At 36.8% G+C, this 26541-nt stretch overlaps 1 protein-coding gene and 1 long non-coding RNA gene across 2 annotated transcripts in view; one reads left to right on the top strand and one right to left on the bottom strand.

The window, feature by feature from the left end:
* Window positions 1-66: 66 nt before the first annotated feature.
* Window positions 67-3916, bottom strand: LOC120351209. Its single transcript, XR_005571234.1, has 3 exons — window positions 3864-3916; window positions 196-255; window positions 67-105 (listed from the first exon to the last, which is right to left on the bottom strand). It is a non-coding gene; the product is annotated as an uncharacterized LOC120351209 (long non-coding RNA).
* Window positions 3917-6180: 2264 nt separating this feature from the next.
* Window positions 6181-26541, top strand: part of LOC111046399 (nuclear pore complex protein Nup133) — a 63364-nt gene continuing 43003 nt past the window's right edge. The window contains exons 1-2 of the mRNA XM_039427546.1: window positions 6181-6348; window positions 25379-25493. Of these exons, the coding sequence (XP_039283480.1) occupies window positions 25387-25493 (107 nt within the window). The 5' untranslated portion in view covers window positions 6181-6348; window positions 25379-25386. The remainder of the gene's footprint in view (window positions 6349-25378; window positions 25494-26541) is intronic.

Here is a 26541-nt window from a genome sequence, read left to right as displayed (position 1 = left end):
ATTGACCTGGATGACCTTTAGGTGGGTGTGGTTGACCTTGATGACCTTGAGGTAGGTGTGGTTGACCTAGATGACCTTGAGGTGGGTGTGGTTGACCTAGATGACCTTGTGGTGGGTGTGGTTGACCTAGATGACCTTGAGGTTAGGGTGGTTGACCTGGATGACCTTGAGGTTAGGTTGGTTGACCTGGATGACCTTGAGGTTAGGGTGGTTGACCTGGATGACCTTGAGGTTAGGGTGGTTGACCTGGATGACCTTGAGATAAAGGCGGGTTCTGGCACACTTGTGTCCGCCTTTTATATCTACTAATGTAAACAAACTCTACAGAAAAGTTTTCTATCCAATGCTGACGTCACGATTTGGCGATATGACAGTAGATGTTGGCTTATGACCTTGTAAGCTTATATACATATATATATATATATATATATATATATCTATATATATATATATATATATATATATATCCATATACTCATTAAAATGCTGTATATTTTAGACAAGGTAAGCTTAGTGCCTATATATGCGGATGTATGGTGTAGCATATCTAAATAGAGCATAATTATATTAGAGCAGCTGAAAATTGAACACCAACTGAAAATGAAGTATCACTTCTGGAGTTGTTTCCTAATCTATCTTTCGGGTTTTCCCTCCACCCCCGCCAACCACCAAAAAAAGAAAAAAAATCGGAGTTTAGGTAATTGTTTAAAGGCTCTTCGCATAGCTTTTCCTTAAACTTACTTTATTTTGGTTTGGTGTCTTTGGTTGGGTCGGACTTACTTTTTTTTACACCACCATGAGTACATTTGTACTTCAATTATTGGGTCTGTATCACAGAGACAAGTTCTTACAGAGACAAGTAGTGTTTTTGAACGATATTAGTGTCACAGAGACAAGTTTCATAGGAACAAGTATTTTTATAAATGGCAGTCTCATAGAACAAGTTCCCACAGAGACAAGGTGAGTCTCACAGAGACAAGGTGAGTCTTACAGAGACAAGGTCAGTCTCACAGAGACAAGGTCAGTCTCACAGGAACAAGGTTGGTGTGGTGTGTTGCCTACACATGAAGATGAAGGCATTCCATTCCCTCTAATAAATTGGATGTCATCTGTTTTTTAATATATATATTATGGTGACATGAATAGAATAGAATGACTGCCTTCATTTTTCTCAGAGAGCGAAGTTAGGGCGCAGTCGACCCTCTCTTACACTCAACTCTCTATCAAGTATTATAACAATACAAAAAAATAATACAAATAACATGATTAAAAACAAACAATAGTTAAGTTATCTACTTATTAAAAAAACAAATTATTGAAAAGAAAGAGAAAAAATGACATTGAAAATAATACATAACAATGCTGAATAATAGTATTTTCTGATACTTCATCACTTTAGTAAAAAATAAGACACTACAGAATACAATACAGTAGGCCTACATAGCAACTGAAGTGTTTGCTATACATTTCATTTCCTACTTATTATCACTATGTAAATCTTGAAGTGGATAAGTAAATTATATTATGATTTATTTAAATAGTAGAATAGAATCTTCCTTCAATCAACAAACAACGTGACAAACAACGCTCCTTCAATCCACGTGACATACATATATAAATATATAATTTACATATGTAAATAATGTGGTGACATCATTTGATGCCAGCTTAAAACGTTTCTCCTGTGGGAGAAAAAAATGATGAATTTAGTGGACTTTTTAGTGTATCCTGGACATTTAGATTCATATCTACATAGCATTTCATTCCCCTTTTCATCCAGGATATTTGTGGTTTCTTAAAATTTCGATTTATTGACCGAGCGAAGTGAGTTCTAAGATTGAGTCGACGGCTTTGCATTTCTCTTTATGTTTATATGTTCCGCAATTACGGCGAAACGCAGCAATAGATTACCATGAAATTTGACAGGTATATTTCTTATTAAACAAGGTTTTTTTGGAAATTTTGCATTTCAAGGTTAATACAATAGGTAAAGTCTCCTTCGAACGCCAATATTACAGTAAAAATCAGAATAGAATCATCCATAATAATTCAGCTGTTGTGGATTTTTAATTGCATGCAATAACGCATGCAATTAATATATTAATGTAACTTAGTAAAAAATCAGTTGTGTTGACTATTCATTGCATGCAATGACGCATGCAATTAATAACGGAAAGAAAACATAGTATTTTCTCTCGAAATCTGCTTTTAACTCGGGCTGACCTGTTGCCAGTGTGTTGAAGGAGATTAGCTTTTGATGATAGCATTTTTTTATACACTAACCCCAACAGCCATTAGCCGTTTTCACACCGATATCTTGCCGACACAACATACAAACAGGATTTACTCTTATGGACAGTATGAGCCGAGGCTGTGTTTTATAACTGCGCGAGGTCTACTGTTCATAGAACTACTAGTCCAGGATTAAAATGTCGTTTTACCAAAATCATCAAATATTCAATAATTCAATACAATGATACATGTACAATTAATGTAAAGCTGACTAGCACCGAGGTAGAATCAATTTAATCTTAAATAATTTGAAATATATTTCAAGTTGTTAGGCTTCATTTATTCATTGAACACCTATTTTATCATTATGGGTTATCAGAACCTATTAGAATTATGTAGATTGCCTTCAATGAATAATTGAGTTCCATGTAAATGTATTATTCTACCAAACTCCAAAATAACCATTTCAATGTGACTTTTAATTGTTCAGTCAATATCAAATAATTTTGATACTGCTGTAACTTATACATAAGTGATATCAATGTAAGAAAGAACAGATTATATACTTCTAGATGAATGAAACAATATTGGAAAGATATTATCCAACGGTATTTGAATACACCCCTGACTGTATGGGTGTACCACCAGTAATTTATAAGTTTTCAATTCGTCAAAAGAGTGGTTATAGATAAAATAGTGTATTCAACGGTTATAATCTTCTCCTATCTATATTTTTTCTTCTTATTATTGTTCATCTTCTTCCTCTTCTTCTTCTTCTTCCACGTCTGCATATATTTTCAGTTTGAAGAACTGGATATCAATCTTGATTATTCAAATTTTTTATTGTTCAACATACACACACATTATTTACATACATATAAAAACAAAATGATTTTTAGAACAATAATGCTCAAGGTAAAAACCTGTGAGGGGAGAAAAATCTGAATTTTCACATGAAAACGTCACTCGAGAATAATTATGTCACCCGGCCTCACAACAGAGAGTCTTTTAGAGTCCTAGACTAAGAATACCTTGTTGTTAATCTCACACCGATATCTTGCCGACACAACATACAAACAGGATTTACTCTTATGGACAGTATGAGCCGAGGCTGTGTTTTATAACTGCGCGACTTTTTTTTTTTTTTTCAATTTTTTTTTTTATTTTTTTCAATTTTTTTTTCTCAATTTTGTTTTTTTTTCAATTTTTTTTCTTTTAATTTTTTTTTTGTGACCTTGAGGTTAGGGTTTTTTTTTTTTTTCATCATTATTTTTTTTTTTTGTTTTTTCTTTTAATATTTTTTTTTTTCAATTTTTTTTTTTTTTGGTGACCTTGAGGTTAGGGTGGTTGACCTGGATGACCTTGAGGTTAAGGTGATTGACCTGGATGACCTTTAGGTGGGTGTGGTTGACCTTGATGACCTTGAGGTAGGTGTGGTTGACCTAGATGACCTTGAGGTGGGTGTGGTTAACCTAGATGACCTTGTGGTGGGTGTGGTTGACCTAGATGACCTTGAGGTTAGGGTGGTTGACCTGGATGACCTTGAGGCTAGGGTGGTTGACCTGGATGACCTTGAGGTTAGGTTGGTTGACCTGGATGACCTTGAGGTTAGGGTGGTTGACCTGGAAGACCTTGAGATAAAGGCGGGTTCTGGCACACTTGTGTGCCAGGACCCGCCTTTTATATCTACTTACATTGTTTTTCATAGCAGATTGTGTCTATTCCAGCGAGAATTCACCATTTTAATGAATAATAATTTACATCCTTCTGAAATTGACACAATCTGAAAGTTTTCCAACCGATGATAACGTCACGATTTGGTGATATGGCTGTAAATTTTGGCTTCAGAGGCTATACCAAGGAATAGGTAGCAGCAGCTTCTCTTTGTCTCAGAAACAGAGTAACGGCCAGCAACAGTCACAGTTATAACATAGTTATTCAAAAGTATTCTTTGAGTATCTATAGCGAGGTCCACGTTATAATGGTAGTGTACGATTTGCAATGGTGTTGCTATCATTGTCTATCGTTCAACAAATGTGAAAGAGTTAGGGGTTAGTTTTAATTTAGGTTATATTTAATAATGTTTTATTAGGATAGGTTAGGTTTTTGCTTTGAAATTGCAATAGGTATTGCTATTGCAAATTGCAATTGATATTGCCAGGGTCTAGGTAGAGTTATGTTTTTTGATGTTTCAAAGGTAAAAGGATAGTTTAGGGGGTTAGGATTTTGCTTTGAACCACATGTTTGTGAACATGTTCATGAAATGAACAACATGTTTATGTTTTGTTCTGAAGATGACGAATAAATCTAAAGTATTAAATGTGAAAGGGTTAGAGGTTAGGTTTTATTCAGGTTATATTTAATAATGTGTGTCACCTGGTCATATGGGACATATATATGAATCATATATTTATCTCATATTGATCAGTGTTGGCACTTCGTGCTTACATATTTGGTGGAGGCTTCTCCCGCCGTTCCACACCCCACTTACATGTGTTATTAGGATAGGTTAGGTTTTTGCTTTGAAATTGCAATATGCTAGAAGGGGCTAGGGTTGCAGTTAGTGTTATGTTTTTGATGTTTCAAATGTGAAAGGATAGGTTAGGGGTTAAGGATTTTGCTTTGAAATCTAAATTATTAAATGTGAAGGGGTTGAGTTTTTTTTTGATTATATTTAATAATGTTCTATAAGGTTAGGTTGGGTTTTTGCTTTAAAATTGCAATATACTAGAAAGGGCTATGGTCCAGGTAGAATTATGCTTTTTGATATTTCAAAGGTGGAAAGATAGGTTAGGATTTTGCTTTGAAATTGCAATATGCTGGAAGGGATTAGACGTTTTTCAAATAGTTATGTTTATTGATGTTTTAAATCTGAAAGGGGAGGTTGAGGGTTCGGTTTTTGTTTTGAAATTACAATATGCTGACCTAGTTATAGTGTTTTTTAACATCAGTTAAATAACAACTGTTATATTTTATTAATTATATTTTTCAAAAGTACTCTTTCTTTTATTAAATAAAATGATAATATATTGATTATTATATTGAATTTAATGATAAATCATCATTAGATAATAATATCTTCATCAAATAGAATGAAGATTGGCTTCAGTTACAGTGCTCGGTAACCATCATCACAAAGAACGTTACATTCAAAGATCTGACTGAATGGAACGGGAAAAACCCGTTGCTAACGTATGCGCGATACGGTGCTGTCTGAGACAGAGAGTGGTTTGTTAGACTTCCCAGCGTGTCTATTCTATAACTGGTCTAAGAATTTATAGCGAAACATTACATCATCAAAACTTATCTTACAGATTACCCATTAACGGTCAGCTTGTTCAGCGTATTGAACAGTTCGAGTATTGTTCAGCTTTGCGTGCAATCAAAATTCAAATCACATTGTAAAATGAATGTGAATTCTCATGAGGTAAAAGGAAAGATTAGAGAGGTTTGGTTTTTTTTTTTGTAAATGGCAATATGTAGATATTTCTTGTAATGTCTCAAGCTCCCAACAACAGTGTGTGCTCAGTAACTGTCATTGCTGAGAACGTTACAATGAAAGAACTGATGAAACAATACCTGCACTCGCGTATTGATGTGCTGTGTAAGGTAAAGATAGCATTGCAGCGAAACCAGCGGGTACCAGACTTAGACCAGATATAGAATAGGCACGGCTCATTGTATATTCATGAAAGTCGATGAAGCCAACATCTACAGCCAAACCCACCCATCTGGACGTCACGCATCGTAAAGAAATTATAGAAAATAGAAAACTTTTTCGAGTTTGTTGTGTGTAACTTACATTTTTGTTGAACAATGCATTGTTATTAGCTTGGTTGTGACGTCAAGATGGGTGGATTTGGCTGTAGATGTTGGCTTCAGAGTCTAGACTTCCTAGCGTGTCTATTCTATAACTGGTCTAAGGTGCCAGCGGCCAGCGAAAACGAAATCTAGTTATCTAGAAACTACTCATGAATCATGATCATGAAGTATGAAGATATAAAGAATTAAAGAGGGAGATAGGGAGCACGTACCGGTGATGACTTTATTTTAACAAAAGTATAGATTAAAGTTTGTTTTTTATTGTATCATTCACTGTAAGACTTGAAGCAAAAGGTAAGTCAATGTTTATTTTATTAATTTAGCATTAAATTTGTTACAAATTACTTTTAATTTCTATTGCATTTAGCTAACTTTGAGGTTAAAATCTCCAATCAGATCAGAAATCATAAACTATTATTCTACCTCTTAATAACCTAATACAGTTAATTATGTAAAACTATAGATATTATTGCAATGATGCTTGATAATCTTTTTAAATAGAGACAAGCACAACACAAAGAATGAATTCTACTTATTTTATAAGTTATGCTTTGAAAACCATTTTGGCATAACATAACCATGCTCTATTCCAGGCTGACAGGAGGCATGTACAAGTTTGGTTACCTGTGTAAACTTGACACTTTCATTCAAATTAATATAAATTGCCCTGAATAAATCATGCATAACAGTTTGATGAAAATACCCAGCAATAAGTAATAGCCCACCACAAAAATATGTTTAAGAATTATTATATTGTACATTTTAAATTACCTTGTAACTTACGGTGTGATCACATTGGATGCGTATATAGTTATGTCCACGTTATAATGGCAGTGGATAAAGATAGAAGAATAGCGATGCCGATTCTCTTCATTAATTAATTATATTTCTAAACTGTCAAAAACATAATTGGCATCGTTGTGAACCTAGAAAAGGATAGTACCACCGGCTTTGTCGAATGATAGACAAGGAAAGCAAAACCAAAGTTGATCAAATACTGTCATTATAACATGGACCTCACTATATAATGAGCAGATGCTCGCTTGGTTATTTATGTGTGCACTTGCTCATAAATAAAATCTGTAAAGAGCAATAGGACACTCACACTATAGTGAGGTCCACGTTATAATGGCAGTGGATAAAGATAGGAGAATGGCGATGCCGATTCTCTGCTTAATAAATTATATTTCTACACTGTCAAAAACATGAGTGGCATCGTTGTGGACCTAGAAAAGGATAGTACCACCGGCTTTGTCGAATGATAGACAAGGATAGCGAAACCAAAGTTGAACAAATATTGTCATTATAACGTGGACCTCACTATAGATGCGTACACTTGCTGGATGTCTTCAGTGTGAGCAGCTTTATGGAAATTATAACCTGTTTCAATGGCACTTCCCATTCTTACTTTCCTTGCCCTATTACCATAGGTAAGGAAAGTATTGCTTTCCAAAAAAATTAAGGTACCCCAATTTCTAAATTTCTATACGTTTCAAGGTCCCCTGAATCCAAAAAAGTGGTTTTTGGGTATTGGTCTGTATGTGTGTCTGTGTACACGATATCTCATCTCCCAATTAACGGAATGACTTGAAATTTGGAACTTAAGGTCCTTCACCTATAAGGATCCGACACGAACAATTTCGATCAAATTCATTTAAAGATGGTGGCTGAAATGGCGAAAATGTTGTCAAAAACAGGGGTTTTCGCGATTTTCTCAAAAACAACTCCAACGATTTTGATCAAATTCATACCTAAAATAGTCATTGATAAGCTTTATCAACTGCCACAAGTCCCATAAAAATTTCAGGAGCACTACACCATCTATGCAAATTTCGATTGTAGATTCCCAATTATTATCAGGCTTCAGATACAAATTAAACAAAAAAAATCAAGTGGAAAAGATTGAGCTTAAAAATCTCTACAATTAGTGTTCAGTAACATTTTCACCTAGAATTGAAAATAAGCTCGAAATTCGAGAAAATACGATTATTCAATTGCAAACTGTTGATTCTATTAAATCATTCACTATGAAGAGATAGCAGACTTTGTGTGTCTGCAGCGTTATTGTCCTGTCACCAGCTGGCTCAGATCTTAAAATAGTAGACTTGAGATGTGCGGGAACACTATCGTCAGTTGATCAATTTTCATAAAGGCTAGGAAAGTTGTGTGAGTGCACCACACCAGATTTTTTGTTTTTCGGTTCATGCATGATCTAAAGGTGCGTACAGACTTCCGCAACCGAACGTCACTCCACTGTACGCAGCTTTACGTGCTCATGTACTTATATGCATTTAATATAATCACACCCATAAATTGTTTCAAACCCACTTGTTTTAAAAATATGAGATGAAGGAAAGTATTGCTTTCCGAAAAAAATTACGTTTCCAAGAGCACAAAATTCTCTAGAATTCAACGCCGAATTAGGTTCATCACAATGAATGGTGACTGAGACATGGACTCTTGAAAACACAATTTCCCGAGAATTTTCCGCTTTGAAGTTGGTCTATTGCTAGAATGATGGGAATGGGAGGTTTGTTAAGATTCAAGAATAGCACGTCAGTAAATTGATATTCTCAAACAGGCTTCTCTGAGAATTCACTATTTTATTTACAGAAAACTAAAAAGTTGGTAACCTAACATTGTATCTAAAGATCAGGATAGGCTAAGAAAAAATGAAATTTGTCTCTTTGTTTCTCTTCATATTGCCATTTCCTTCTGTGTCTGTCAATATCCTTGCAAAAACTGTCTTGTGAACCTTAGATTGAATATTTTACTTGTGTATGGCATGCTCACTTCGTGTGAAAAGACGTTGTTCCGGAGAAAAGATTTAGTAATCATACCCCGCTCAAAAAGAATCGTAGTCACTAGTTCTCAGATAGGGAGGGTGACCGCGCAGGCTATTACTCAAAGAGTCAAGGCATTCCAGAATGATTTCTCTTGGAGAAAATAAAGAATGAGAAATCAGGGTTGTGTGAGCAGTGAGTCCTTCTAGTTCATATTATTAAATAATCTGATTTGGGTAGCTGAAAGTTTCTCAACAATGAGACATAAAATGGAGTACGGTACTCTACCACTATCAGGAAGCTCATTGTATAGCAGTTCCGGAATTTCTATTTTTTTTAAATAAGCACAAATAACAAAAACGCAATATAGCAATGTAGACCAGGGGTTCCCAAAAAAATGTTTCTATGTAGGTACTCCCTCACCTACCAGCAATGTCGAGGACCACCCCGGAATTTAGAGTTGGGATGCACTGTGAATCGTGCAATTTCTTGAATCCCAGTAGCCTACTGAGTAGCTTATATCGATACGTGAAATGTTTATTCAAATGCTATGAATGTGTAATTATAATAAGCCAAATTATTCATTTAGGATTTTCAGTTTGTGGATTGTTTCACCTATACTAGTCACAATCATAACCGACAATGAATTAGAATAGAAATAGTTTTTAAACGTGGGGAAGGATAGCGATTCCATCAATCGCATGTTAAATTCACAAAAGAAATATATACACATCAAATAAATATTTACTACTCATTTTTTTATTCAGAAAAAGAACTTATTTATCAATCAGGATTAATGAATTTTTCGATAATTAGATGCCTTGCCAAACACTTAGGTTCAACAACCGCCCAATTATGATCTTTCAAAAAGTATAATAACTCATTCTAATATTTTATCTTCAAGGGTTTCCGCATGCTTTGTTTTTTGGTTATTGAAAGTAGAACTTATCTAGTCCCAAATTCTATAGAAGAATCCTCTCCTTGATTTTCAATAAATCTTAATAATAAAAAAAAGTATCATGGTTATTGGTGTAAGCCTCTCATTAGCAAGGTAATCATGGAACTATCAATTGATCAAGTTCAAAAAAATATATTTTCCTACAGATACCTTGAAAAGTGGCCATTCCTGCACTGATTACAGAACGCAAAGAATCTCCGCTCTAGTGCGCAAAGTATTACTTCGCGTACTCCAGATTTCAATCATGGCAACACAAAATAGTTGGTGGGTTATATGGAGGATTAGTGCACGAAAACAAAAATTAAGTTGGTAACAATGACTGTGGTTAGATTTAGATAAGAATCATTTCAATGGCTACCCTACATTTATGATAAAATCCCAATCTAGAAATCCAAAACAAGAATAATGTTCATCTAAATCATAATTGAATAATCATCATTCACGAATTCCCATCATTTAATAAGAAATAATAGTTCTTTTCCATTGATAATTATTATTTCAACTGCAAGCAATGAGAAAAGTAGCAAATAAACATTATAAAATTCGAATTTTGAGGTTAAATGATTACCGTTCGATATCCATATAAATAAAAATAATAAAAAACATAAGAATACTACAATAAATATTCTCTGTTGTCTATGTTATTTTATAAATATTTTTCAGTTTACTTTGAGCATTTTTCTCGGTAATTTGAGCATAAGTCTAAATTTCTGAATCCTGTTTCAGTAGTTTTTAGCTGGATGAAACAAACTTAGACTGTACGATTCTTCCCGCTAGGTAAACGCTAGGCATGTATTATGAATGCAAATTTTTTGTTCTATCTGTATATTTTCTGATTCTTGAATGAATAGAAATGAGAACTTTGGCTGAGAATTTTCAACTTCAATTGGATTATCAATTTTCAAATGAATTAAGGTTATTAATAACAGCATCACACACACAAACATTTGATGGATTTCAGCCATCATTTTATCCATAATTATTCACTTATCATATTCAATGGTAACTGTAGGAAAATTTTTTTGTGGAATACGTGCGCAAAGTTCCTCTGCTGCACTCAAGAACGTTCAGTTTCAAAGAACGTAAACGTTTCTTTCGGTGCAGCAAATTGTCACTTTTTGCACTAGTTGCACAAATAATTATTATTTGTCTTCAAATCCCATTCCTCTCCGGATAGTAAGTTGAAAGTGTACACAAAAACCTCCTCGTTTTGTAGGTTTAATGTGTAATTATTTTGCCTCCACTGCTCGAAGTACCTGCTATTGCTCTGACCTTGAACCCTCAGTGAACTGATGATGCAGCAGTTAGTACATTTTCATCATAATTTACGGTTCTCTCAGCTCACAGGTGACAGCTCAGTTTCAGACGTGAAGTTGCAATTACACACGAAAAGTAACTTCGATAATCTAAATAACACATAGGCGCTGCCTGCAAAACCGAAGTTTGAGTGCTGGCAGCGAGTATCAATAGAAATTTCCAATACAAAAATAAATGAATAAGATTAAAATGAATGATGTTTTAATAAATATTTATACTTGATCAACATGAAATTAATCAGTAGGCCTATGTATAATACCATTCCATGTATTTTTGCATACATCCATTCTTCTGAATAGGCTTGATTATTTTCAATTTTCATGTGAATAATATTTACAACAGTTCTGCATCACTATATTTAATTGTAATTAGTCATGATCCTTTTTTATCGTGTTATCCTTTGGTATTTCCTATCTACTTAGACTTTTTACTCACTTTCAATCTCTTGATGAATGGATGCACATTCGATAATTCCATTGAGTGTTTGATTTAATCTGAAGTAATAAAATCTTGAGCTTGGCATTCGAGGATTCGAGGCTCAAAAATATCTCAACATATCCCTACAGCAGGCTACCCACAAAAGTTTTACATCATAATAACTTAGTTATTGTAATAAACAATAATTTTTATATCATATTTTAAACTTTTCTCTCCATTTTATACTATTTTCCTCACTTCCAGTCTTCTGATGAATGGATACATTCATTCGATAATCCATTGATTGTTTTCATCAATGACTTGGCATGAGATTGGCATTCTAGGCTCAACAACAGCCCAACATATTATTTTTTGAATGCTCTAAATATTGTATGTTTCGAGTGTTATGAGATGTTCTTATTTATTCTATTTGCAAAAGTATGAGACATTTTCTACAAATTTTCGCAGTTATTCATATTTGATCAACATAATATTATCATGATTATTATTTTGCAAGATCATGTATATATTATTTTTTAATATCTTTGACATTGAAATCCTTACCAAAAACCTGTTAAGTTATTATAATTTATCAAAACCAAATGTAAGCTTCTAAGCATTTATGTCAGTACTCACAAAAGCTCCATGATCCAATCTTTATTGTATACTCAAATAATTTAATTTTCTAAATCAGTTCAGTTGTAACTCGTGAAAAATGAATACAATTTCTTGAGTTCTTTTAATCTATTGCAATACACCATTAATATAGAATTATTTTTTTTTATTTTTGTACATAATTTCTCTACGGAAAGTATACAACATACAGCATATCCCTTGCAGTTATTGAAGGCTTTATTAACATTAAATAATTATCAAGTACTAGGAATATCAGCTTTCAAAGTTTTTTTTTCAATGCATTCACCCTTCTGAATAAGGTACCTTTGAACCTTTGGATCCTTGTATCTGTCCCTCCAAAAACATAAACATAAATAGGGTACATTATTCTCAATTCTTCTGTCAACATAGGCGTACCTAGGATCATGTTAGGGGAAGGGTCAAGCTACTTAGAGGTTATGTCCTTGGGGGGGGGGGTAGTGAACAAGGCCATCGTGTTCTTCTGTTGACCATAACACACAAGAAATTGATTGGGAGAGTGATTGAACTTGGTATATAGTGGTTCGAAAGTTGTCCCACCAAAATTATTGTCAAAAACAGTGACTCATATACAGAGCGGTCGCGTGGGTGTGGCGACCGAGGTGGTCGCCTTGGGCACCGCGGCCTGTGGGGCGCCTCGGCGACATAAAAAAAACAGAATTTTTGCTCAATTTTGGATTTGAACAGCTTGTGATAGTGAATGATCTCCAATTGTCACCTGGTCATATGGGACATATATATGAATCATATATTTATCTCATATTGATCAGGATTTTAGAGTTTTAATTGTAAAAGTTTAATGAACAGTGTTTTTGTCCTTGAACAATTTTTGTCATCGACAGAAAGATTGTTTGTTTGATTTGTTGTCAAAATTAATGTAGCTTCTCTTTTGTTTTTAATAACAAACGTGCTGCTTGTGCGACAGATAAAAATATGTACTTGAAATGGCTTCATGTTTGGCATTGACTGAGTTATATTTAATACCCAAAATTTTACTTTTGGGTGTCAGTGTGTGAGCTCGTTCGATAGGACTGAGAGTTAAGTCCGGCTGATCCAGTGAAAAAGGCTAGATTTCGGTTCGTCTAATAGTTCAATTATTCTGTCACAGATGGGGCAGTATAAAAATAATTGTATTGTTAAGGGAGACGGGTTCTGAGCCTATTCATTGGTTCAGTTAATATTTGTTCTTTTTTTAAAAGAATACTAAAGTCGCGAAATACCAGTGGATGCCAAAGTGGGAAGCTATTTCAAAAAGGTAGGTGACTACTGAATCATTGTTCTTTAATTTTCATAGCCACAAACATTGAATCCTCATTAGCAGCAAGCGAGTGTTTTCCCCATTAATTCATATCAAATATTGTTTTATAATCAAATTAATCTTGTTTTGTTCAAATGTATATATGTTAAAGATTCATTAATTGGAGTTCTATTTATTCTGTTCTTTTTTTTGTTATCATAGTTTTTTCCCCCTTACATATTTGGTGTAGGCCATCGTGCTTACATATTTTGTTGGAGGCTCCTTCCGCCGTTCCATATCGTCCTTACACAATCTTCTTCTAAATAATAAATATACTGTTCACTGGCTGTTCATCTGACGCCTGCTTGCAATATGAGTGGTCATAGTTGATTGCACGGAGTACATTGTGTTGTGTTTTGACTGTCAGAAAGCGCCTGGCCCTTTCATTATATATTATCTGCATATTAGATCAATGTAAAATAATAAGTTACATATTACTATAGTATTTGTTGTCTAAAGCGATTTCTTTGGAAACAGGAGCATGTGATGTTTACTGATCTCATGTTCTTGTACGGTACTCAAGCAGAGGCAACAGAAAATTCTCCAAATTTGAGAATAGGCGATTGTTTCCTCCTTCTAAGCATTTTTATCCCCTCCAATCTGCTCATAGCGAGCGAAGTGTTGAGTTTAATTTAAAAAGTTTAACAGCAAAGACATGTTCACAAACTTGTGGATTGCACAATTCAATTTCCTGACAATTCCCGTGGCTAGTGCAGAACGTAGTTTTATGAAAGTCAAACCTATTAAAATGTATTTGCGCTCTACAATGGCACATGAAAGGCTCAATATTCACTCGCGATACTCTTGATTGAAAATGAAATTGCAAAGAAACTGGATTTTGGAGAAAATTTAAAAACGTTTTTTATGCCAAATCAAGGAGATTACATTTTTGTGTTTAAGTTTTGAGTTTTAATGTACAGTTCCTATTGAAAAGACAAGACAATTTATAACCATCCAAAAACAAAATATCACAGTGTCAAAGACGCAAGACTGCTGACTGTATGTTAACTAGTTGTTCTGTGAACATTAGACCTTGCGCTCAGTAAGTTACATTGACCTGTTGTTATTTTTCCTTAAGAATTAATAAATAATTCATCAATTTAAAATGTCTAGGAAAATCCTAAATATACATAGAGCTCTCTGTCCTATCGTACCGTGACTTGTCGTCCCGGGATGTGAGTGTGAGCGCTGTTATCAGGTCTGGCTGCCGTCGATATGCCAATCCAATCAACCCATCAGAGAACATTCTGTGTTGTCGTGTTGGTGAAAAATCAATGTGTTAAAATTAAAAAAATAAACTACCATAATGCTGATTTCCTATAAGCTTCATTTGTGACTTTTCATGATTTTAGGAATCAATCTCTTTTCAATAATATTTGTTGCAATTTTAATCATCAGATTAAAAAAGAAAAATGTAAAAAAAAAATGTTTACTATCAATAACTCCAAACTAGAATCATGGTCTCAGCTTATGGAAGAAAAAGGTAGCAGACAACAACTGTCTACTAACGTTGATGGAGAGATACATTTTTAAGATGTCTGATGTTTTTGAACGGTTAGTATTGTAGTCCACTAGACAGCTGATTTATGATGAATAATTGTATAGTCTGATTTTTACGGTAATATTGGTGTTCGAATAAAACTCATTTTCCTTTTGTATTATCTTTAAAATGCAAAATTAACAAAAAAAAAAAAAAAACGATGAATACGTCGAAATTCAAAAAGGACATACCTGTCAAATTTCATGAAAATCTATTGCTGCGATTCGCTGTGAATGCATAACATAATTATAAACATTTGAACATAAAGAGAAATGCTAAACCGTCGACTTTAATCTTAGACCTCACTTTGCTCGGTCAATAATTAGTTTATTTCACTTTGTATATTGTGACTGTAAATATAATGAAAGTAGTGAGTGAGAGAACTGTGATGCTATCAAGCTGGACAAAATTGTATAAAAAAAAAAGAATGAAGCTGTACACTCCATAGCTATTTGCATGATATATACACATCTCAAGAGCTCAACCCAAATGAAATGGATTACGGAATTATAACAATAGAGAGGAAGCCGAAGACCGTTACCGTCCTGTTACATTTATTTCATAAGTCAAACGAAATCAAAATCATTCATTGTCCTAATGTTGTTACAAAAATACAATTTGTTTAACAACGTCAAGTACAATTACAATTTCTTCAACTGAGTTGTGGTCGATGTTGTAGAAACGTTCCATGATGAAATAAAAACACATAGATGTTGTCAGTTTTCTACACTTTAATTTGGTACACGACCATGGTTTCGTGACCACACAGGTCACATTTTCAAGCTGACTAAAACTAAAACGGACATATTGGGCTGTTTTTATTTCATCATACAATTACAATATTATAAATAATTATAAGATCAATATAAAACATAGGAATTACTATAGTAACTGAATTGAAAACAATAAATTTTTCTGTACGTCCATAGAACTGTTATGACAGTATACTTGAGAATTTAACCTTTTTTACAGGAAAAGCTGTGTAAACTACGCTTTTTTAAAAACTCAACCTCCAAAAATTAGTCTATAGAGAGTATAGAGATATTATATTGAGTCAATTAACAGTACGCGTTCTTGAACGGTCTACTGTTACATGGATAATGAATCTCCAATGTACACTCCAGTGCCTCCAGTATACAGTCGAATACTAGCCATAGCGGACTGGAATTAACAACAGCCAAAAAGATATGTCATCACCCAATAGAGCATTTGTCTCTCCAGGGGTATTGGTAACTGTTGGAAATTGGCAACACAAATATAAGATATTAATTCTGCATAAAAGAGAGTGGAGTTGTTCGCATACTTGTTCCTTATAGGATTTACGTGCTTCATAGAATGAGCAACAATTTTTGGTGCTGAACCATCACTTGACATGATTTCCCAGCTACTATGTCAGCTAACAATCGGCCCTTGTCAGGATCAACCTAGTTATAAGAATATAGGTAATATTTCAAATGTATGCCATCTTAATGTAGAGGGAATGAGTAGATCAAAAGGTGAGTGTCTCAGTAAAATTGCCCTGAATAATAGAGTTGATGTGTTAGCAATCCAAGAAACACACATAGAGGAACCAGACAGGAATACCAGAGGCAAAATCCCTGAATACACACTTGTTGATGCTATTGGCCATAGGACCTATGGGGTGGCTACTTATGTGAGGCAGGGTATTTCTGATGTAACAGTTGCCCACAAGAGTTGCACTGAAGATATATTCATACTGGCAATAGTCATCTCTGGAACAACAGTAGTGAATATCTATAAACCTCCAACACCCAGTGGGGTGAATCTGTGCTACCGGTTTTTGATCACCAAGTCCTCTATGTGGGAGATTTCAATAGCCATCACAATGAGTGGGGGTATGCAGTGAATGATAGAAGTGGTAAAAGGCTTTCTGGATGGGCAGAAATGAACAATTTCTTCTTGATATTTGATGCAAAGGACTCCAGTACCTTCTTCTCAGCACAATGGGCCCGAGGCTACTCTCCTGACCTGAGTTTCTGCTCTTCGGATCAGACTGGCAAGCCAATGCACACTAGCAGAAAGGTTTTAGGGAATTTTCCTCTTTTGCAGCACAGGCCTGTTCTGATGGTAATAGGGATATTGATTCTTGTGATTAGATCTCATCCTTGGCTTGGGTGGAATTTTAATGAAGCTGACTGGAAATTCTCCTCCAACAGGCTTGAAACTGCAATTCATTTCATTCCTCCCCTAGTAAAAAACTATGATCGATTTGTGGGGTTGATTCTCTCTTCAGCTAAGAAGGCAATCCTAAGAGGGTTTAGAAGAGAGTAGCCTATGTTCCATGCTGGAATGAAGAGTGTGACAATCTTTACAGAGAGTTCAACAATACTGGTAATCCTGAGACTGCTGACCAGTTGATTGAGAACCTCAACAAAGCTAGGCAAGATAAGTGGGTGAAGACAGTTGAATCTCTTGATTTCACGCAAAGTAGCCATAAATCATGGTTACTGCTGAGAAAACACTACTGGAAAGCTCATGACAAAACAAGCATTGTCTCAACCTGATTCTGGATCCATAGTTGAACATATTGCAGGTCTTTCCAAATCAAGTCACCAACCCTCAGACAAACTCATTTCAGAGGAGTTTAATATGTTAAAAAATAAGAAGGAGGCCCCTCTGGAAATTTCAAAGAAATTCACAATGGATGAGCTAGAGAGGGCTGTTTCTGTGCTGTCTACTGGGAAGGCTGCTGGCATGGATGAAGTATTCCCTGAATTTCTAAAAAATACCGGACCTAAAGTGCAACTGTGGCTCCTCTCTTTTTTCAACAACATAATGTCCTGTGGGGACCTGCCAGCAACCTTCAAAAAATCGAAAATAATCGCGGTGCTGAAGCCAGGCAAAGATCAGAGCTGTGTCAAAATCTATTGACCAATAGCCCTTCTGAGTGTTAGTTATAAGCTACTTGAACGTCTACTATACAATAGACTATCACCAATTCTGAATGAGCTCATTCCAGTTGAACAAGCTGGTTTCAGGCCTGGCCGAAGCTGCTGTGACCAGGTGCTGGCCCTCACATCATTCATTGAGAATGGATTCCTTAAGAAAAAGAAAACAGGTGCTGCATTCATTGATCTGTCCTTAGCTTATGACATGGTCTGGAGGAAGGGGCTGTTGGTTAAACTCTACAAGCTGATCCCATGCAGGGCATTACAGCACCTCCTGAACTCTATGTTGAGCAACAGGTTGATCAAGGTCTTTCTGGGCCAGAAAGAGAGTAAGTTCCGCACACTGAGGAATGGCCTGCCACAGGGTTCAGTCCTGGCACCCCTACTATTCAATGTCTACACAAGTCCAGCAACATAGTCTCGGAAATTCATCTATGCTGATGACATTGCCCTGGCTTCACAAAATGATGACTTAAAACAAACTGAACTCTCACCAATGATCTTTCAATTCTCAATGATTACTTTAGGACTTGGAAGTTGAAGCTCAACCCATCTAAAACCAAAGTAGCTTGTTTCCGTCTGAATAACCGACTTGCAAACACTGAATTGAATGTCTCCTTTAAAAATGTACCTCTCAATCATAACAAACAACCTCAGTATCTGGGAGTCACACTGGACCGCACCTTGACATCCAAAAGTCACTTGACCAAGACTGCTGCAAAAGTAAGAACCAGGTCGAACATGGTGCAGTATATCAGAGGAACATCTTGGGGGGCCAATGCTTGAGTTCTACGGATCTCTGCATTATCCCTGGTTTACTCTGCAGCTGAGTATTGTGCCCCTGTGTGGCTTAACAGTGCAAATGTTGAGAGCTTGGATGTCGAACTGAATAGGGTTATGAGGACCATCAGTGGTACTCTTAATGACCACACCTACTCCTTGGCTCCCAGTGCTGTGTAATATAGCCCCACCCAATGTAAGATGCAAGGCATACCTGAAGAGAGAATACGAGAAGATTATCAGAGAGCCCAAACTCCCAATTACACAGGACCTAATACCCTACCCCAACTGTCTCAAGTCAAGGCACCCACCAATGCTGACAGCTTCCCAGTTAATTGCTGAAGACTATACAGCTGATAAAGAGTGGAATGCATCGTGGGATAACTTTATTGAGCAGAACTCCTCTGTAATAAGAGACCCAACAGTACAGGTAAATGGTATGACTCTTCCTCAGAAACAATGGTCTCTTATCAATTGTTTCCGCACAGGAGTAGGTAGATGAAATTATTGGCGGTCAAAATGGGGCCTGACAGATGATCAAACATGTGATTGTGGGGCGGCAGTACAAACTATGAGGCATATTGCCGAAGAGTGCCCCTTGCAATTTTACTCTGATGGGGTTAAAGGTGTACATGATGTCAGTGATGAGTCTGTGGAATGGCTCAAAGGGTTGGATCTAGCTCTATAATAATTCAAAACATGATAGGCTTTTTATTTCAATTTTTTTATTTGTTCTTATTTATATATTTATTGACGTGAGTAAATAGTACTCTATATCTTTGTGTGTATGATTTGCTGACATAACCATGAATTGTTCAAATGTTAATGACATAACCATTGGAATGTTCAAATCTGCACCACTTCACTTCCTGTTTGATTGACAAAGGAGGCCCAGCTCCCAAAAATTCTCGTTGAAATGTAAGTTTTTAAGTGTTTTTAATCTATCCGTGTATATTGAATGGTTATTTCTACTATATATATATAGCACATAACAGAAGACACTTTAAAGTTTGTAATATAAATTAAAACAGGAGACACGATCACGATATAAATAGATTGAAAACACTTGAAAACTTACATTAGAAATGGGGGAAATTTTCGGAGACTGTGTCTCCTTTCTCAACCGAGAAGACTGCAGTTTATATATATATATATATCTTCTGAGTAGATTTTTGCCCACACCTATCTCTATCAGAGTTCCCAGTGTCGCTCTGGGCCGGCTAAACTCAGTCGGCGACTGGGGAGGGCCGCGGCAGGGGACGGGAGTCTCGGTGGGGCGTCCGTCAACCACCCTCGCTCGGGTTGGGGGTTGAAACAGGGCTCTGAGTGCTTTGGAGGAATGTTTCCCTCTTTTAGGAAAGAGGGGCCGTGCTTTCGCACTGCCAAACAGGGTTGGTCGCGGAAAGAAGGGAACAGGAACCTTGCAGTGTTAGTCGTGAGAAAAGGGCTTCGTGTCGGGACTGAGTCCTAGTCCTCGGGCACCGGATGTCTTCCCGGGGTCCGGGTTGGTTGCGGGGCTCTGGTAAAGGCTTTCCCTGGCCTTCCCAGAGGTCCTCTTGTGATCCCGCACTGGACCGGTGCGCTGCGACGGCCAGCACCCTGGACTTTCCTAAGTCCTCCTGGCCGGGCACTAGCTGTCCTCCTGGGGTCCGGATCGTCCGCGGAGTTGCGGGAAAGGCTTTTCCTGGCCTTCCTAGACGTCCTCTTGCGATCCCGCACTGGACCAGCGCGCTGCGGCGGCCAGCACTCTGGACTTTCCTAAGTCCTACTGGCCGGGCACTAGCTGTCCTCCTGGGGTCCGGATCGTCCGCGGAGTTGCGGGAAAGGCTTTTCCTGGCCTTCCTAGACGTCCTCTTGCGATCCCGCACTGGACCAGCGCGCTGCGGCGGCCAGCACTCTGGACTTTCCTAAGTCCTACTGGCCGGGCACTAGCTGTCCTCCTGGGGTCCGGATCGTCCGCGGAGTTGCGGGAAAGGTCTTTCCTGACCTTCCTGGATGTCCTATCTCGCCTCGAAGCCCCACTGGTGGCCTACCAATGGGGAGTCAGGTTTCGACCAAACCTGACGTGTTGTCGTTGGTCGAAACTGGCAACCCGTCGTCCAAACAGGTTAAGTGTCGTTTAACACTCGCCCAAACGAGTGTAGAGCAGTGGAGTTCACTGTGTGAGAGGCTAATCGACTTCAGCCTCGACACAACTCCCGGTCGCTGAAGAAATCGGAGTTCACTTAGTACTGGTGTACTGTGACGTTGCTAGCTGCTCGCTGCTTCCTTCTCACCTCTCTCGACCGCTCGACTTGGCTCTCCGAACTCGACTGCCTCTTGCTGGCCTTTCTCGAGCCTCCCTCAGTGACCGAGAGGGAGGGGAGAGAGGATGCGCAGCAACGCTGAGCGGTAGGCCAGTGGCTGGCTTGAACGTTGACCCCTCAGATTCTATGATAGATAGCCGAGCGTCGAATAAATGAGCCCTAAATTCAATGCCTTTCTCTAGTTACGATATACATCGTGACAATATATATATATATATATATATATATATATATATATATATATATATATAGTAGAAATAACCATTCAATAACAAGCATTAATGATCATATTATCATATTCCCCTGTAATATAAGTAGGTTAGTTGAAGACCATCTAGAATAAACCAAACCAAATCTAGACATGTTGAAGAAATTTAGTTTATTGAACATTTAAAAGAATATTTAGACTAGGTTGTTAGCCCAATTTCAGTAGTTTTTTAGGACTCTTGATAAGTATTTCCAACAGTGATGATGGTCTTTCACAATTTCTTCATTTTATTACAAATTTCCACTCTGAAATCTTTTCAACTTAGATAACCTATTTTACTGTCTTATACCTATTGTTTTCATATGAAATATTCATGTAATCTATATATATAAATGAATGTCTGTTTGTTTGTTCTCTCCCTATAGACTCGAAAACTACTTGACAGAGTGGCATGAAACTTTTGGAATATGTTCTGCGAATATTGGGGATGGTTTCTGACCAGAATTTTTAATAGGGGGGCCAATTACAATTATTTATTAATCCATTATACAAACCTATGTTTTCGAAATTTTCGGTCGAGCGGCTACCAAAGAACGGAAATATGATCTTGATCATATTGTGATAATATGATTTAGCATCTAAAGTTACCAGCTGTATAGTAATAATAATAATATTGTGTGACCTGGCTGGCTCAGATCTGGTGTCAAAGTTTTCAGGTCGCTACTGATCAATTTCAGGGCCTCTGACATGACCTAACGACTGCTTTTTAGGCAGCTGTATAATGAACACGTCACCCTATGATAAATTGTGTACTGGTAAAAGAATATGTTGTATACTGGAGAAAGAAGTTGGTGAAAGAATATGGAATTCTGTGTAATTCATCATACATTGCATATTTCCTGGACCATCTATTGACAATCAACAACTATGAAAACATTAAATTCATCTTTGAAACACCGATTTAACCTATCTATATTTTTTTTTAATTCAACACTTTACTGATAGATATTACTTGATTGAGAAGAATATGTTTTCGGAATAATAAATGCTGCATGACTAAGCACATAGGCAGACCGTATTGAGATGTAAATGAAAATATTGATTGTCAGATAAATTTCATGATTCACCAAATAAAGTCAGGTGTGACATGAGATACATTGACATTTTGGCGGTACAAAGTTCACTGGGTAAGCTAGTTTCAAATAATTTGTTGGAATTAAGAAAATATATAAATTAGAAATAATAATTAGTCAGACTGATCAAGTAGCTCTTGCTTTTCTTTTTGTTAGGTTGGAATCTTTCTACTTCCCAACTGTACCACAGTATACATAGAGTATGGAAACTTGGCTAGTACCCTGGCGCAAAAATTTGCCTTCTTGTTAGGAAGCTCCACATTGTAATAGTATTGATGGGAGGTTCGGATCACTTCACTGATCTGGATCAATTGATCTCGTTCACTGCCACGAGTCAATCAGAAGACCAGGATTGGAACTTCCTAAGGTCACGTGACGTGTCTAGTATTTGTGCCATGTAAAAATCATTGGTTAGATAGGCGTTTGATTCACAGTTTCTATTCTGTACCTATTCTGTGACTGTTCTGTAACTTACAGCTGATGATGTGTGAGCACATACAAAAGCATGCTCCTGTAAAATATTAATTTGTATTCAAATAAAGTGGATTTTTGGCAACATTTCAAGTCTCTTTAATTAATTATGGAAAAGTTCCACAACATCAATATTCAGGCTACAAACTTAATTAAATAGATTATTGATTTTGGTGTACTCAAAAGAAAATTATCCTTTGCACTCGTGCACCCTCGTAGTCCCCAACTATATGAGCGGAATAGACGTGCCGAGTTTATGTACCTATACCTTCTTCTTCATCCATTACCTACACTGTGGGATCGATGGCGTCATTGTCACAATAAAAGTCAAAAACATTAATTCATCAAGATGGAAGCGATCAAGATAAAGCATACTTAGTTAACATTTAAGGCCTTGCTCTTTGACTTACTGGCAAGCTAGCCATATAGTATTTGAGACAGGTAATCGTTTAAAAATTCCTGTACATCATTATAAGCCCTGGCTCTCAAATCCGGTCACAATCCTCTCGAAGTTGCTGGTATCCAACTGCTTCACTCCTGCATGTAGCCTTTTGAAGTAGTGGAGAGCTGCACTCCTGTAGCATACCCGTGATCTCTGGAGGCGCACCCTGGGTGTGTCAAACAGCACTCGAGTGGTGTTATGTTGAGGTACATCAGTTCGAGTCAACAAATTTTGTTGATTCTTCTTGATATACATGAGGCAGAGAAAAAGGAAGGCTGACTACTTTTAGGATACCTAGCCTAACAAAAATGGGCTTGCAATGTGCATAATGTTCGCTTGCAGTTATAATCCTAGCAGCCCGTTTTTGCAGCTTCAGTATGTCCACAACCTTGGCTGAATGACCCCACATGACCCCTGCCATAGGAGATGGCACTTCCATATGGAAATGGAAAAGTGCATAATACACTATGACCAGATATGCCTCTGTCACCTGTCCCTTCAGCTTGAGCAACAGGAAACAGATTCGGGACAGTCTCCTAGTCACCTGTTGGATGTGGCTAGCCCAGCTGAGTTTCGAATCCAATACAAAGCCCTACAGCTTCTTTGGTTCCTGATCATGAGGCAGACTTCGCGACAAGCAGCAGATGATGTTTTGCGTCTTGCTCTCGTTCAGTTGGAAACCTCGACCTGGAACCATGAAGTTGAAGACCGCAGATGCTCCGCTGACATCTCCAACACCTGCTGAAGGTCAATGCCAGATGACAGCAATCCACAACGAAGCTTTTTGATAAGTATATGGTGGTCAACACAGTCAAAAGCTCTGCTCAAATCACACAAGGTCAGTGCCAGGGATTCACCATCCTCGAACACTGAACCAATTCACTCAGCCACTCGATTTACTGCATCAACAGTTGACTTCCCTCTGCGCAAACCGAACTGCAGAACTTGAGAAAAGGTTATTTATCTCAAAGAACTTCTCAAGTTGAGGCTTGATGACTGCTTCAACCACCTTTCCAAAGATTGGATTCATGGATATTGGCCTGAAGCTGTTCAAGCTCTGTAGATCACCCTTATTGTACACAGGAACGGTTTCTTAAGGTCTTCAGAAAGTCAGGAAAGATGGCAGATCTCAGGCAGTTATCAACTGCTGCAGTTAGAGGTTCTGCAATAGCATCCACCACCTCTCGTAGTATGAAAACAGACATTCCATACACGTCAGGGCTCCGGGATGGTTTGAAAGAGTGGACAATCTTAATTTGCGCGTCTTCAGAATGCATGGTCTCTTATGGGGATCATCTATTTAGTTTAGTCTGTTTAGCGCTAATAAGAGGCAATACATCCTTTTAATCCTGTTAACGATCCAAAAAAAAAATTGAGCGTGTCCAAGGTGCTTATATAGTTGCAACTGTAGGCTGTTCTAGGGCACTCTCCCACGATGTGCCAGACTTGACTGCTGCACACTTACAGAAAGGTGACTCATCCTTTCCCCATTCATGCATCTTAGATAAAATAGGCAGATCTATCATGCTGCGTTTTTATTCAATGCTGACCATGTTTTGCATGGCAAATAGAAAACCTGTGGTTTTTGAGTAACACAAGAAATACTATTGTTCTGGTTTGCTGACCACTCTTATTGTCATACCTCATTTAAGCTGAAATCTGCATGAGTTCTACATCAAAATAGTATGAGAGTTCGTAGTACAGTATAATGACATGTCATGGATTACCATGCGGGATTCAAACTCACTCAACTTCAGGATGCTGTTGATACTTGATGTCGTCGTCCTTGCCTGGGGGTACGAGACAGACTGTGTCAAAGATTAAAGAAAAAATTCTCTAAAAATTTGAACAAATTTTGTTGAACAAAGTAGATAAGGCCTGATCCGAATCTTCCAATGTAGTACAAAAAATGTTAGATAATATTGCAAAAGTAATATCTTATGTCTTCATTCAATTATTGCAAATGACAAAAAACTCGTTCACGCCGTTGACTGAATTTAAATACTATTGATTTTCGTTCAAGCATTGACAAAAATCTATTATTAACCATAGTAGATATTATTAAAAAAAATTAATCGAGGTAAAACTTATTTTTATTTTTACTTTCAGATATAAAAATGAGCATTAGCGGATACAGTTCAAAGAGTATCCTGTCTCCAAGGAACGCTAGGGGCTCGAGCAAGAAGAGCTCTTCATTCCTTCAAAACATCATTAAAACACCGGCGTGAGTATTATTTTAATCTATGCTATTAATTTTATTTTTCATTTTATGATTTCCATAGCAACTAGTTAGTTACTAATAAGCTATTCCATTTTGATTTGAATTGATAAGAATAAAATAAAATCAAAATAGAATAGCTTATTAGTCACTAACAAGTTGCTATGGAAATCATAAAGGTAAAGGTAAGACCCATTTTTCACATTAAAGGGTACTCTGCTTTTGCACATTCATTTGAACACGTGCGCACTGAACTAATTCGTGCGGCTTCCTGCGTTGAATTTTTCTTCTTCCATGCACGTTAAGCAGCTGGATTGCGTCCACGTTCACATCTTGATAAAGTCTTTCCGAATGTTTTTTCTGTAAATATTTGAATTTCTTTGATGACTATCGCCACTCCCAGGTCGCGGTGGAGTGGAAATCAGAGTATTTTATGTATGTACCAAGGAGCGTCTACATAACTTCTGAGTACTCAATTCTGGAAGCGCTGGATAATGTCAACATTCCATGTTCATTAATTTCATTGAAACTTTTTCCATTAGTCCAGTCAAGGAAAGGTTATAGAGGGATAAGTTTGGAAGACACTTTTTGAATTTTTGACCCCGCAGTTCTGTTTAGGTTAATAAGGAGGAAAACATATCAAATTTTGCAACAAGTGTCAACTCAGCAGTTCCACACTTTCAACAGAGGGGATAAAGATACGCACTTTAGCTATATCTACCTACTAACTAGTCCAAATTAAACTGCAAAGTCAAAAATTGTGTCACAGACAGCCCCTTCAAATTTCATTGTCAAATGATCAATTATTGCAACATTGAGAATTTCACCCACTACATCAAAGTTGCTATAACAATGGAAAGAAAACTTGGAATAGTAAAATAATACATCATTTCAAAGAGAATTAAATACTCTACAAACCTACGATAAGTATTAATTTATACGATGGAGAGCTATAAGCCCTGAAAGAGCAAAAATTGGATAAAAATCTGTTATTTCAACAATTAAACTCCTTCAAGAGCGAATATATCGGGAACTTTTGGGAATATCACAAAAT

Source organism: Nilaparvata lugens, chromosome 4, assembly GCF_014356525.2.
Source record: "Nilaparvata lugens isolate BPH chromosome 4, ASM1435652v1, whole genome shotgun sequence".
Taxonomy (NCBI): Eukaryota; Metazoa; Arthropoda; class Insecta; order Hemiptera; family Delphacidae; genus Nilaparvata; species Nilaparvata lugens.
This window is presented reverse-complemented; position numbering and strand designations above follow the sequence as displayed.